The sequence below is a fragment of the Takifugu flavidus genome, chromosome 13, assembly GCF_003711565.1.
Source record: "Takifugu flavidus isolate HTHZ2018 chromosome 13, ASM371156v2, whole genome shotgun sequence".
Classification (NCBI taxonomy): Eukaryota; Metazoa; Chordata; class Actinopteri; order Tetraodontiformes; family Tetraodontidae; genus Takifugu; species Takifugu flavidus.
In genome coordinates this window covers 3,921,001-3,935,628 of record NC_079532.1, presented here as the reverse complement: position 1 = coordinate 3,935,628, position 14,628 = coordinate 3,921,001, and the positions used below count along the sequence as shown (strand labels likewise).

Sequence of the window (14,628 nt, the reverse complement as noted above, 5' to 3'; positions counted from 1 at the left end):
ATAAGGGTCAGTCTGTTACAGGCTCAAATCTAAAAAGTACTTTCTGGCATCATGTTGAGAATGTAGGCACTAATGTCTCTCACACACATACACACACATATACAGATTACTCCTGCCAGGAAGTGGACTGTCTCTTCCCTTGCTAATAGGTCACCGGTAATGGGAGGCAGCCAAGGAAACAAATCTCTCCAGGGCATCGGGTGTCTTGCGGGGGGTACATGGTCGTGTACAAACGGCTGATTAAGCTCCTGTCAGGTATAAATCAATGTCTACTTGTGTCAATGTGGTGCATGAGCAAAAAAAGGTCAAATAAAGGAAGAGGTATCACTCCTCTTATGTAAAGGGTTTGAAGTTTGATCTAATTATTTGTTAAATTCTATCTGATTTTCTTTAACTAAAAGCAGTGATTGCAGTAATTACTAATTGCTTCAATCTGTGATGATCAGCACTGAAACATGTTTCTACCATGGTTTGTCCCAGATGTCTAATTGGTGAGCGTTGTTGCTCATATCAACTCAACTCCTCACCAATAATCTCCTCCAGCCATACACTTCTCATAGACGGGCCCATCCAGTTCTTTGGTGTCAGGAAAAATGGTTTCATGGTGAATGATGATTGTCTTGATGATCTCATTGACGTGAGCCTGGCAGGAGACCTGGTCCTGGCTCTCCGGCGTGGGCATGAGTGTGGGGCCGAAGCATATGGCCAAGTTGTACGTGTCCATCATGTTCTCATCGCTGTACTGGGACAAACTGGAGGAGGGCAAAGACAAGACTCAAGATTCGTCCAAAACTTCTCAGACCAAAAACTGCTACAGCTCAAGAGACAAATCCAGATTAACAGTTGAAGGTCTCTCTACTTACTGGTTGAGGAAGGCAAAGAGGTAGCGCATGACAATGAGGACTGATCTTGGAATAGTCAGGAGGATCTTGCGGATGTACAGTGCTCTCTCATAAAGATTTTCAATTCCTAGGAAAACCCCAACAAAACCAAAATGTGAATAATATAAAAAAAACAAACCTTAAAATACAAACATAAATAAAAGTTATAATTTAAAGACAAAAGTATCTTCACTTCTTTTTGCCGCTGAGAAGTAATTACTGCCTTACAACAAACCAACAAAAGAAATACTCTACATTCTTAAAAAGCCACAGAAAATGTAACAACCTGTGTGTTCCACTTCTGAAAGTACAGCGGAAGATTAGGAGGATGGAGTCAGCACTTCCATTACAACAAAACCCTTGTTCTCTCTGTTCCTTATGCAAACAGCTCCTCTCTACAACCATTTTTCTTTAAAGTTCTTTCACTTGTCCACAAGCTTCTCCATTTAATCACAACTGTAAAGGAAAGGTTTTGTGTCTCTTCATTGATACTATCAGGAATTACAGAAAGGTTTTAGTCTTCATTAGTATCTAATTTGTCCTGCTTGTGGTACTGGTGTTGGAGCTGAAGCGCTGCTGCCTGCAAAAATAACCCTGTCACCCTGCAGCACTTTGTGCCATCTGGGAGTTGAGCTTCTGGGACTTTTTGCAATATATTTCATTTTTCATGAATACCTAACTAGGGCTCTGCAGGCTCCTGAAGACTACAGAAAGAGCTATTTAAAGCCCTACACCAGTGCGAGCTTATGTGTCATGTAGAAACACATGTGTGAGCGCACCCACGCAAAACATCCCTGCTGCTACAATGAAAGCCGTCAGTAGCTGCAGTATGGAGAAGAAAAAACTAAAGGAGAGTATTAAAAAAAAGAAATGTGATCTCGTAGCTGATCTCAGCTGCTCCATATGGAACAAGCAGAGGGTTTTTAATAGCAAGCTTGCTAGCTGTGCAGGCCAAACTGCAACCATTGGTATGTTGAGCTGGGCAATGCAAACAGGGAATCCCCATCAGTCATCCTGCATCAACCTGAAGTACACACAGACACGCTTCACACTCACAAAACTCTGTAAGACTTGGTACACGTCCATCTGACTATGTGCACGTGTCCAAATGTTCCTTAGTTCAGCCTTAAGCATCAGAAAGAGACACACAAGGCTTTCTGGGCTGAGAACTGGCTTGCAGAAAAATGACAAAGTGACCATTATTATGAGGACTGGAGTGGATATTCAGCTCTGGAGTCAAAAGCTGCTCAGTGCTGTGGACGCACACATTCCAGCACAGTTTTATGAACATGGCCAGCTTTGTGTCATTTACCACAGTTAATAATCCTTCAGTAGTCATCTAAATACCAGAGTGCTCCGAATGCAAAAGTCAAGACTTCTAATAAACACTACAGTTAATAGAATTACTTCATCTCACATCTGTATGTGTGATACATGAACAACTAGTTCCTTTTAAGGACATGCGACAGTGCTTTAACCACATAATGAAACATACAGAACACAAGATAGTGACTAAAACAAGAACCAAACCATTTCAAGAGATACACATAGAATCTTTTCTACTAAATCTCCCTTAATAACTTCCAGCTTAATACCAAATGTGAAAGTGCCACCAGAAAATGGAATTTTACAGTGATGAAATTACATTGGGGAGATGTGGTCAGTGTAAAATGAGTTTAAATGCATGTCCTTACTGATACAGGCCAGCAAATCGTTGAATCTTTCTTTGGGGAAAAGAGGGTTTTCCAGACCACGAAAGTAAAGTTTGAGAACTCCAGCCACAGAGTTGATGTCATGATTACTCTCATCATCTGTCAAAGGGTCATTGCCTAAGACAGAAAAATCAGGAGGTCAGTCAAATAGACACAGTTGATTTTGACATATAAATCATTTTAATTCAGACTAAAAGAGCTTGAACCTCTTTCAAATGAGTTCTTGATATCATTAACTTCCAGCTGAGATCCAGATACTCGAAATATTCCTTGATGTTGGAGGCCTGCACAGAAAAATATCAGTACAGTTAGAGCTCAGGCCTGCACAATAATGCCCATACACAACAACTCCCATAAATCCACTCTGACAATAATAGAACCCCCCCACACACACACTCAGCAAATGAATTCTATTTTTTGTCACACCTAGGACGAACATCCCATTCCTTAAGCCACAACACTTTTCAAATTAGGGATAATTAATGAGTTGAGGAGAACACAATCAGGCTTTAGTAAAGTGTCTTCTCAATGGGATTAGGCCTTAATGAGAAAAGAGGTGAAAGGGCAGGAAAGGAACATGATTAGACTGCGGTTTCCTGAAAATTAATTTATGCTTGGTCAGTCTTCCCATTACAATTATGTCAGATCTCAACTGTTTGAGAGTTTACATTTTTACCATCTCTTTAGTCTGGTTGAAAAAAAAGCCGTTTATTGATTATTCATTCATTTGTGTCATGAGAAGCTGTACATGTTTTTCAAAAGCTGGCCGACTAAATGACAAATACTTACCATACAGATTGATGTAGCGGATGCAGCTTTCAACCACCCTGGGAATAGCTTGTCCAGAGTCCTTGGAAGGAAAGTACAAAAAGATTTTTTTTAAATGCATATAGAAAACTAAAAATCACAGTGATTGTCACAGAATATCACATGTCATTAGCTGTTTTGATTAAATTACCAAAATCACAGCCCAACAGATACTGGAATTTAGAGCATTTCTAGTATCAAAGGTAAAACAACAAAATATAATTTTTAAATTCTATATGATTTTGTAAATGCAGGTATGCTAGTAACATTTTATTTTCAATGTCCATGTTAATTACAGAAAACACAGATGGTACTTGGTGTATCTGTGTGGCTGTGAGATAAACTGGTAACAAGCACACAGTAAAATGTAAACTCAGACAGTCATCAAGAACAGATCTTACAGAGACAGGCATATTTGAGAGCTTTTGATTCTATGGCTTCTTTATTATCACTGATTAGGAAATTTGGGCAGTTTCAGTGATGAGAATGGCATATTTGTATATTTTTTGCATATCAACAACAACCTGTGCAGAAAAGTGCACATTAAGGTTGGGCTGAGGGGATAAGTGTTGAAATCAGAGGATGTGAACTTCACATTCCTCCGACTGTGCCAGCTGCTCGGTGAAGGACGAGGACTCAGCACAGGCTTAATAATATCGTGGATCTGTTTACAACCCTCAGGGGGATGTAGATAGCCCAAACACAGTGGCCATGCCAGAACTGACTCCACTGCTGGACTAGAGCTGTGGCCATTAAGGCACACAGTGTGCAGCAGGATTATGTAATGCTATCCCAGAGCACATGTGAGAGGATGGCTGAGTATCATCACATGAATCCAATACCAGTCAAGTGGAAAAGGTTAGAACCAGGAATTTTAGCAGAAAAACAATTTATTGTAAAAACACAATTTTCAGCAGATCATTTGGCAGAAACCTTCAAATCAGCCTGTCTCTGGCTCCATGGATTAAAAGAATGGATATGTGGTACAAGCAAGCAAAGGGGGAAGCGTTGTTTAGGCAGGACAGGAAAACACAATAAGGCATTGCTAGTCTCTACCTGATGTCGAGTGTGTGAGTTCCGTCTTCCACGGCTATAGACAAGTGTCGCAAAAGCCAGACATGGATACAGACAGACAGAAAGAGAGAGAAAAGGCAAGACCCATGTTAGGACCACAGAAGCTGCCCACCAAAGATTTCACCCAGACATGAACCCCTGTGAGAGGCAGCGAAGTGGCCTTGAAGAAGGTGGCAGCAGCACCATGCTGGCCTGACATCTGCTGCCTGACCGACCAATTGCATGGCTGTTTTTCACCGTCTTCAGGAAGAGCGCGTGTTCCTCTGCCAGAGCAGCTCAGTGACGCCAGGTCACAGGAAGTCAGGGAAGCTGACGCAGGGAGAGAAACACTTACGCTACCAAATGCTGCTCCTCCCCTCCTGCATCCTTTAAAATCTGCACCACCCTTCAGATCACAGACCCCGAGAGCTCACTGACCAGAGGAAAGTTTCCCTCCACAGTTTATAGCACAAACTTTTAAAGGCAAATTGAAGCTAAGACACTATGGGGGGAAACCTCTAAAATGTCCAGAGCCAGAGAAAGAAAGAAAATAAAAGGAAGTAGAGTCATATCTAGGAGGTAGCTTGTCGGAATGTACCTTAATAAATGACTCCAAATTGCCATTAAATAATCTAACATTAAAAACCGAGCGAGGTCTAGCGCGCCGGGTGCCAGTGTGGTTTTTAAGATACCTAGAATACAAAGAACGCAGCAGAAATCATAAACAGAAATTGAAATCACTTGAATTTAATAATCACTGAAATTGTTCTAAATCAAAATGGTGGCCAAGTGAATGAGAGTTGATTTTTTTTTTAAATTCTGTACAAAATTTCTTGAGCTGTAAAATTCTTCAATTTCAGGGCTGTTGGGAAATCAGGTGTCAGCATTTCACCCCGTGACAGGTCCTGTCGGGAATGTATTTGCATTTCTTCTGCTAATGTATGTGGATGTTAGTGACCAGTCACAATGAGATTAAAACAGCTCTCATCTTTTTATTGTGCTAAAAAGGCTAAAATTTGCTTTGAATGTATGCTTATACAAAGAAAAGATAGCATTTTGAATATGGATATGAGGTTGTGGTTAATGTTTTAAATTCCTCCACAACCTCATATCCATATTAGAATTGGATTTGAGTACCACATTTCTTAAAATTAAAACTGCAACTAAAAAATGTGACTGTGCTAATTTTAAGAAATGTGGTACTCAAATCCAATTCTAACTGCATAGCGTATGGAGTGACCCCAAAAAAAGATTGCTGTTTTTGTCAAATAACAAATTAATTAACTGTTTTAAGTTTTATTCAAAACTTATGCTATTACTCTTTAATTTGTGTATCCTGTCAAAGGCAAAAATAGTCTAGCTTAAGTAAAGACGAATATAATACCGTTAAATTAAGGGTTGAATATATGAGCTACTACTTCTCTGTTCACTATTTCAAGTCAATGTTTAGGTCACTGCTGAGATGAAAGTGGTCTGGACGTGTGTTCAACGTTTGCACAGCTACTTTGGTGTGAGTGTGTGAACTTTACCTTGTGGTCATGTAGTCAGCTCTGTGGCCTGTAGGTGAAGAGAGAAAAGAGGTGTAAGGGCAACTAAGATGTGTGGACGTGCTGGGACACGTTGCTTATAAAGAGCTCTGGGACTCTCAGCCTTAAACACAAACCCCCATACTACTACACAAAAAAGCTTCCATTGTTTGTAATTTTGTTTTGAATATGTTTCCATGGACATGCCCTCCATTATGGTTTTAAATATACTGGCTTTATTTTTTCCCCTTCTACTATACTATTATACTACCATTTTTGAAGAATCATTTAAGAGTGTGAGCAAGTCTTGACAACAAACATTCAGGGAAAAATAAAATTGCATGGTTTGTGGATGAAGAGGAAAACAATTAGCAAAACTGGAGTCACCAGTAAAAAAGAAATAATAAGTACTGACCCGATTTTGTAAATAATGATGTCTTAAATTGAATGCCCATCCCTAAGGATAAAGAAGTCTTATGAGAGACTCAGGCACCTTCTTTCTTCCTCATTAACATGGTTCACAATCTGAATGAGACCACCTAACTGGTGGAAAGACTCAATGTTTGTGGCCAGATTAGCTGAATTGTCATAAGAAATGGGGAGGGAGTCCTAATGACTGTGACCACTCTAATTCGCTGCAGTCCATTAAGTCCGTTAAATCAATCAGTAAGACGAATAATACAAATTCAAAATGCCCTCAAACCAGACTAAAACCCAGATTACAATCTAGCAGCTCTGACTCGTGAAAAGCATAAAAACAACAATGGGACATTTGCCATGGCTGACGCAGAAGCTGCTCAGTAGGACTGCAATGAATAAAAAGGCAGGGCTCAGAATCCAATCACTCGTTGTGCTGGCCGCCTGTGATTAAATGTGGCTGAAGCATGAGAAATCCTTGGTTTGATGAATTAAGCTGACACAAAGTAGATCTGACATCAAAAAGAAACAATAAAGTGGTTGCCAGAATGCGACTGGAACACTGGAAGCTCAGTTGTGAGATGAGAAGAGTTAAAAGATTGCGTCCTTACTTTCACCAAGACTCCTCTTCAGCAAGTCATGTTTGGCCTGCAGTTTGGAGATGAGATTACTGCCCTCCAGATACTCCCGGAATTTCTGTGGAGAAATGAGAGTAATTACACATTGGCCATGAGTACCAGCCAGCACCCGTCCTCTCTTAAGACAGCTATTGGCGATTAGAACGCCAAGGGCAAAAGACATGCTAAGAGTCTTTTTAAAGCTGTTATCAGAGCATGTCCATCTTTAGACTGGAACAGAAGAGCAACTAACCTTATAAAAGAGAATTACTTTAAGGGAGCTGCTCCTCTGCCGACTGATCAAATATTCTGAAAGGAGCTTGATGCACGAGATTAGGAGCCAAACGTCCATGTGCTGTTTCAAGCAGGTTTTAACCAATACAAAGACTCTCACATCAGCTTTTAAATAGATGTAAGCACAGATGTAAGCACAATCTGGCAGTAAGAGAGACAAAGTTCTGTTTTCATTGTGAAATAAAAGGCTGGTTTTCATTTAGTTTTTATTTGCATATAGCAGCAATTGCTTTATTCTTAAATCTTCTCTCACCATGAAGTAGAACTGTTCAGTCTCTTGCTGGTTGGCTCTTCTCTTGGCAATGCTGGGTTTGCTGAGGTACGTTTCTGACACAGTTGACCTGACCGACTCAGTGGATCGGCTGTGGTGGAAACACTCGGACACGTCGTAGTCTTCAATGGTCACCATGTCCTGGATGGTGGTCAGGGTGGCTTCTGATGTTTTTTTGATCTGAAAATAAACAAGGGTGGGAGAGGTCAGAGCTAATGCGGTCAACTAAAAAGGAAGAAGACATCCTCCCAGCATCAGGATGGCAGAACAGTCAGCTGCTTTAACAACTACACATTAAAGCTTTTCTTGTTATCCCAAGACACCGTGAAAAATGCAGGTCTTTTATGACAGGAAGCACATCTCAGTGAGAGCGAGCGAGGGGGGGGAGAACTAAAACATGAGAGGCGATGAATTTGCAGCCACTCAGAGAAGCCATAGCTGTACGGTGTCTGCTGAAGATGGTATATTCAGTCAAAGGCTTTTTAGATTCAGTTCTATAAATGCTGTTCCCTGACAACACTAGAGCTGCTGCGAGTGATGAATAAATATCATAACTGCCACAAACTTTACAGCCCAAGATTTTAGTCAGAGCATGTGCTGCAAGGATAAAATATATAGCAACACAGAATGTGACAAACTGAAGAATTGGATCCTGACTGTTTAAATAAAGAAAAGAAAGATGGATTCATATTGTTCGTGTGCTACACTGGTTGGTTATAAAACTGACAGGCATATGGGTTTGACGCAGTTGCTCCCAACTGATTATACCCTTCACAAAGCAAAACCATATGGCAGGTCAGAACATGTGTAATGATCATCTGATCATAAAAGTGCAGCCACAACATCCTGTGCTGTAACAATATTCAGGGTCTGGTCAAAGCCAAAGAACCGGTTTTCTTCATTGGACAGCAGTAATATCTATTTAAATAAGTGACATGCCAACGAATAGCCCACCAAAACGAGCTTCAACAAGTCTGGTTTATTGTTCTGTAGGGCAACTGCTTATTTCTGTTATTTTAACAACTATCGGAGTTGAAAGACAGTCATTCCTGCATGAATAAACATGCAGACATGCCTTTGATGTTTCTTCCTTCTGATTTATCAGAGAAAAACAAACACCTCCTGCAAAGGAGACTGCGTGAGATTTCCAGAGGTTAGTGTGAAACAGCTTGAGACCACAGAGAGGGAGTGAGAAACCCATCGAAGCTCTGGAGCGTACAGAGCCAAATGAGATCTAAATGGACAGATTATTACATTGGCAAGAAAGATGAGCTGTTGACTGAATGAGAAGTGAGAATGATCACATTCTTCAGTCCATCGAAACAAATTTAAAAACCTTCCACAGTAAAGCACCACACACAGTTACTGTACATTAACCTTAATTATTTAAGGGAGAACTCTCAACCCTTGTTGTATCCTGCTGCCACACACACAAAAGAAAGAAAAACCAGGAAACAGCTGCATGTTATAAGCACTGCCCTGCGGCCTTTCCTGGTCAGATAAAGACAGATGCTCTTTTCTCCCTTGGACAGTTGACAGTCATGCTGGTAAGCTGCACACTGCACTCTGAAAGTCCACTTTTTGAGGATGCGTGTGGCCTGCTGTGCCCAGGAACAGAGGCCATCTGCTGATCCTAACACAAGGCAACAGCACCCACTAATTCTGACCCGCCAGGACATCCGCTTCAACAGCAGAGACGGAAAAGGACATGCAGCAACGGGGGCTTATCATCATACCCTCACACAGGAGGGTGCAGAGACATGAAGCACACACTGTGATGACACAAGCAGGACTCTGCCTGGGCATGTTACACAGCATAAACAAGATAGTAAACCTCAATTATGATGACAATTTATTTCATTACATATGGTATGATGATTTTTACATGAACTCATTACATCTATCAAACAACCTCTTCAGCCTCCATTATTTTGGTATCTAGATCTTTTGAGCTCATGTAAAAATCCTCGCACATCATACTCACACACTAATCTGTGTACGTCTCTCACAACCCTATATGCAGCAGAAACCTAGATTTTTCAGAAATCAACTGTCACCTAGGATGGCTTTTGAATGAACCTAATAAACCCTCCAGCTCTGTTACTCATGCCACGTGTGATATATTAAAATGCTCACATACCACATAATTATTGGCATGCATGAATTTACCTCTTCATTTTCAATCTTCAGAGTCGCCAGACGAGACTGAAGCTGCTGGAACCTTAAGATGAGTTCTCCATTCACTGGTGGTTGCAATGAGATCTGACATACCTACAAAAATGAAAAATGAATAAATTAAAGACGCAAAACCCACTGAAACAGAGTCTGAAATTAGGGGCTACTGGACTGAAGAGGCCATGTAGTTTACACAAAATGCTCTCCTCCAGATTCTTTGACGACAGAGGTTTTGCCAACAGACAGCAGACAGTAAACAGGCATGATGTCATTGTTAGCGAACGCCAGCCAAACAGTAAAACATAACACATGTTGACCTACAGCCTCCAAGGGTACAATTATCACCATTTGACGATTCTGTCGACCATAAAACAAACTAATCAGGCAGCCCAGATTGCATCAAAATGTCACTCATAAAGTTGGCTGCCAAGTATTAGATCCAAAAAAACTTAAAGCAACAACATTTACTTCCAGTTTATTTATCCTATTTGATAAACATTTACCAATAACACATTTTACAAATATACATGACAACATTATTACTAAAAGTATTTCTTTATTATATGATAGAATCAGTGTAATTAAGAATCTTTAGGAACAAATGGACAATCATAAGACATTTTTCATCAACACTGTACCTCGTCTCCCATGTGAGACTGGAATTCAAACTTTGCCGGTGGGCAGAAAGCTGTAGGGTACATCTCCATGAACCTCTGCCGGTCACTCCGCGGGTCCAGACTGTCAACGGCGTTCTCTATGATGTCAAGACCCTCATGGCGTGAGGTCTCTAGATTGTATTCGGCTGATAGGTAGGTCCGCAGTGCCCGGTTCAGACTGGCATGATACCCCAAATCACAGCACTGTCAGTATTAGGTGAACAATTAAAAAAAAACAATTAGATGTGCAAATTGATTTAAAAAAAACCAACAACACTAATTTAATTTATTTTAGGCAGATGGTCTGCTTTGTCTGTCCCATTAAGTATTGCAAGTTTATATAGAAAGCTCCTGAAAACTGAACAAAGCTGACCAAATATTTCCACACTAGCTGAGCCGGTTACCTCAGCTTACATAAAGGCTCTAAAACTGAATTTCAATAAACAGAACCAGGGCCAGGATTTCTCCTGGGAGTTCAAACACACCTCTGGCATCCACACACGCTCACATGCACACAGTTTAGCCACCCTCACATATACACTCTTCATAATCAGAATTTCTGTCTCACAAGTCATGGGGATTGAGTGATCCAAACACATCACCTTCCCACTGGAAGTTATCTTTTTGTATAGTACGTGACCAGATCCCTCACCACATCCTAATAATCCCACAATTTTATCATCATCCTGCGCTGCAAGAAGCACTCTGATCTTATCATGTCTCCAATTAGAACAGACCTTGCAGTCATTTCCTTAATATTTTAATGCAGGTATCATATAGCCATCTTCTTTTTACTGTGAGGCATCTGTATTTTTCCACTTAGACTCCAATAAGCACACCCACTGTGCTACACACTGCTCTGAGAGTGCTTCCACTGTAAAAATATCTCCTTCATTAATAAACAAATGTGTGTCTACCTGCACAAACATCTGACATGGCGTGCTACCAACTCACCCACACACCCAGCCATGGCGAGAGGTGAAGGCTTGTGGGCAGAGGGTAATTTAAGCACACAGTCTGCAGTAGAATAGGTTTCAGTTCTCTTTCAGTCTTGCATGGAAACCAAAACCCCAGAGAAAAGACTAAAAACCCTTCCTTGTCTTTTCCCTTTTGAACGACACAGAAAATGGCAGAGCAGGTTTATTTCTGCGATGAAAAATTAAAACCCACAGATGATGGAGTGATGACCTACAACCGCATGCAACATAAAAGAAGGTTTCAGGTTTAGCTTCATGTTCCTACTCATTTCAGACTTTCTAAAGGATGAAAGAGCCAAACCCCTGCTAAAATATCAAGGAAACTTAGAACTGAGAAGTTGTCGGCTTTCAGTTGTATAGAGAATAGAAAACAGGAAAGTTCAGTCGCAAACTTAATAATCTACTTTCATCAAGATATTAACTATATTTTCCCCGAGTCATGAAGAACTTATGCTGCTTAAGTCATCAGCGTCTCCTCAGATCTGACTTTACAAAGCTCCATTGAATTAGATTGGCTCATTTTCAGGTGTAGTACAGAGAAAAAAACAGAGGTGTGTTTTTTTTTAATGTGAAATAACAAAGTAGCTTTATTAGAAAACCTTGTTTGATGGCAAGTAAATCAGTGCCGGATATAAGGAAGTCTCTAAAAACAAGTGGCTCCACATACTCACATCAATTAAGTCAGACAAGTCGTGGATGTAGTATTTGAAAAGGGAGGAATTAGATGCCTCCAGTGTCAGCAGGTACTCGTTCCGAGCTTTGATCGACTTCAGCTTGTTCTCGGAGTACTTGGCTTGACGCTGATGGGAGAATTATAGGCGAGAATGGGAAACAGAATGCAAGATTGTGAACAAAGCGATGAATTTAATGAGCTGAGAATTGCCTTTTTGACAAGTTATTGTGCTTTTATGTCTTTGCGCACGCAGACGGTGTCTCGAGGCAGAGACGGGATTACTGCCGGAACAACAACCACAATAAACATTAAAGGAGAAACAAGTTAAATCCTGTTAAAAATAGCATTAGAGGGAACAAGAACAGAAAAACACCCCCTGTCCTTCACTTCAACTGTCTGAGCCATCTGTCTTTGTCCTTCACTTCCTCTTTACCAGACAAATACACGTCTGCTAGTCATTGCATGCTGACCAGTGACTCACATACTTTCAAAACCAACCGTATTTATTTTAACACTTCTCTGCTGTAACATAAAAAGGGTCATGTTCAGAACATTTATACCAGAGATGAATCATGAAGCTCAGTTAAATACTGAATACATTTTCTTTAAACTATCGCCAAAGTTAGCAGAAGCAAAAGTGCATGTATTGTAAAAATAGACTAAATAGAACGTATTACGCATATATCAGTATTTTAATTAAAGTGATTCAATTAGCTAAACACTGATGCCCAGATGTCCCACCTTCTCTTTCATTTTTTCAATCTTCTTTACAGAGCTGCGTCTTTGGTATTTGTCCTCCATTCGAATACTGAAGACCTGATCTCCTCTGCCTATCTGCTTCTCTTCCTGCTTTTCAGCCTCTTTCAACTTGCTCTCGGCACTGATGCTCTCCGAGTGGTACATGTGGTAGGTCTTCATCACCTGCAAATGAAGAGAGAAACGTCAATAACCGGAAAACCTGAAGGTCAGATGAATCATTTTAACATATTCAGGACAAACCTTGTCCAGTAAAACCATCAATTAGGAGTTCCGGCTTTTGGCCTACCGGTACTCATTCATTACAAATCGAGTGAACTGAACTCACAGTGGGCAGACAGTCTCTCCCAAAAACCACAGATTCTCTCCAGGAGTTTCATATGAGGTTCTGATGTAATCACAGTTTTTAACAGCAGCCACATCTGACATATTGTATTCTCCATGCTTGGAAGAAAACAAAAGCACTGAACATAAAATAGTCCAAAAACAATGGGGTTTCCCTCTGATTTGGAAATTTGGTTATTAAGATAAATATTTAAGGCTGATTAAAAGGTTTGCTTTAGAATGATTTAGTAAGGTTTGGATGGAAACCAACAAATCTGGATGGATTCAGCATCACAAAAGGGAACATGAGACTAAGATTGAGCAAAAAATGAACACATCTAGATGATGTACAACTGATTAGCAACACTTCCTGGTCCCTGAGTCACTGTCATGAGAACCGGCATAAGAATGAACATGGGTCATACACTACATACTGGATTTAGCAGTGACTCAGTTGTTAGAGAGAAGGTAAACCACAAAACACCAACCACAAGCTCTTAAAATGGAAAATGACACAATTAAAAGGGCAATAAGATGGAAACCAGGAGGAGAGGAGAAATGAATCATGAACAACAGCATTGAGATATTAATTAAGCCAAGAATAACGGGCCCTCGCATGAATAATGATGAAAATACACAATATTACTAATGACATTTAGCCTCACAGGGCCTGTCGTGCAGAGGTGTGTCCTCGATAGATATCGCGATATTAAAACTACACTTAACCAATATGTTATGGAGTATGTCATGTTTATTATTTAAGACAGCAAGAGGAAGCAAATAATCTTAAAGTAATAAAATGGATGAACGGAAGTCCATTTGCAATCTAATCCATCAAAGCATGTTCAATGGAGCTGGGATACATATTAATACACAGAAAAGGTGATACAGCAATATTTTTTATAACAATTTGGTCATTATTTCCTATGCCAAGAAAGAGATTATGTTGTCAAAGCTAGTGGTATGGAACTAAATAAACTTTCAAATTAATCATTTGATCCCAGCTTCATGGGGATGAACTGGTTTAAATGACAAATAAAAACATAGGAATATTTCATCTAAGGGAAATCCAAACATTCTAAAATTGTTCATTTGAACTCTGACAAGAAGCAACCAATATAGAAGCCAGAGGCCAGTCCAGGATGAACCACTTCCACAAAATTACAGCTCCACATCCATCCCGTGACACACAATCTACACAAAACCCCAGCTGTGGTACACAGGGAAACTCGCCCATTTCAGAGCTAAACACAGTTATTTCTGTGTGCGCTCTCCAACAGTGTGAACCCCCGATTTGTCTAGAGTGCCATTTCTTTGGTGGGGCTCGGTATAACTGGGTTTAGAGAAGCTTAACTGACCTTGGGCCATGCACTGCTCACTTACTGGTCTGAAGTCTATTGTTTACTCTGGTGCTTCTTTCAGAAGAGACATATTTATAGACAGAACAGACCTGTTATTTCACAGGCAGGAGTCCCCATTGGGACTGTGG

The 14,628-nt window shown here is 40.3% G+C and overlaps 1 protein-coding gene across 2 annotated transcripts in view; it reads right to left on the bottom strand.

Annotated features, from left to right (window-relative positions):
* Nucleotides 1–14,628, bottom strand: part of srgap1a (SLIT-ROBO Rho GTPase activating protein 1a) — a 47,229-nt gene that overhangs the window by 9,778 nt on the left and 22,823 nt on the right. The window contains exons 5-17 of one of the 2 annotated variants that reach the window (XM_057051900.1): nucleotides 12,801–12,980; nucleotides 12,058–12,186; nucleotides 10,392–10,613; nucleotides 9,748–9,849; nucleotides 7,561–7,758; nucleotides 7,008–7,092; nucleotides 5,983–6,010; nucleotides 5,052–5,145; nucleotides 3,383–3,443; nucleotides 2,800–2,877; nucleotides 2,576–2,710; nucleotides 864–969; nucleotides 528–752 (exon numbers count right to left, since the gene is read on the bottom strand). In XM_057051900.1, coding sequence (XP_056907880.1) covers nucleotides 528–752; nucleotides 864–969; nucleotides 2,576–2,710; nucleotides 2,800–2,877; nucleotides 3,383–3,443; nucleotides 5,052–5,145; nucleotides 5,983–6,010; nucleotides 7,008–7,092; nucleotides 7,561–7,758; nucleotides 9,748–9,849; nucleotides 10,392–10,613; nucleotides 12,058–12,186; nucleotides 12,801–12,980 — 1,643 coding nt within the window. Of the gene's footprint in view, nucleotides 1–527; nucleotides 753–863; nucleotides 970–2,575; nucleotides 2,711–2,799; nucleotides 2,878–3,382; nucleotides 3,444–4,456; nucleotides 4,491–5,051; nucleotides 5,146–5,982; nucleotides 6,011–7,007; nucleotides 7,093–7,560; nucleotides 7,759–9,747; nucleotides 9,850–10,391; nucleotides 10,614–12,057; nucleotides 12,187–12,800; nucleotides 12,981–14,628 lie in introns of both variants that reach the window. The other variant, XM_057051901.1, reaches the window with a different exon arrangement.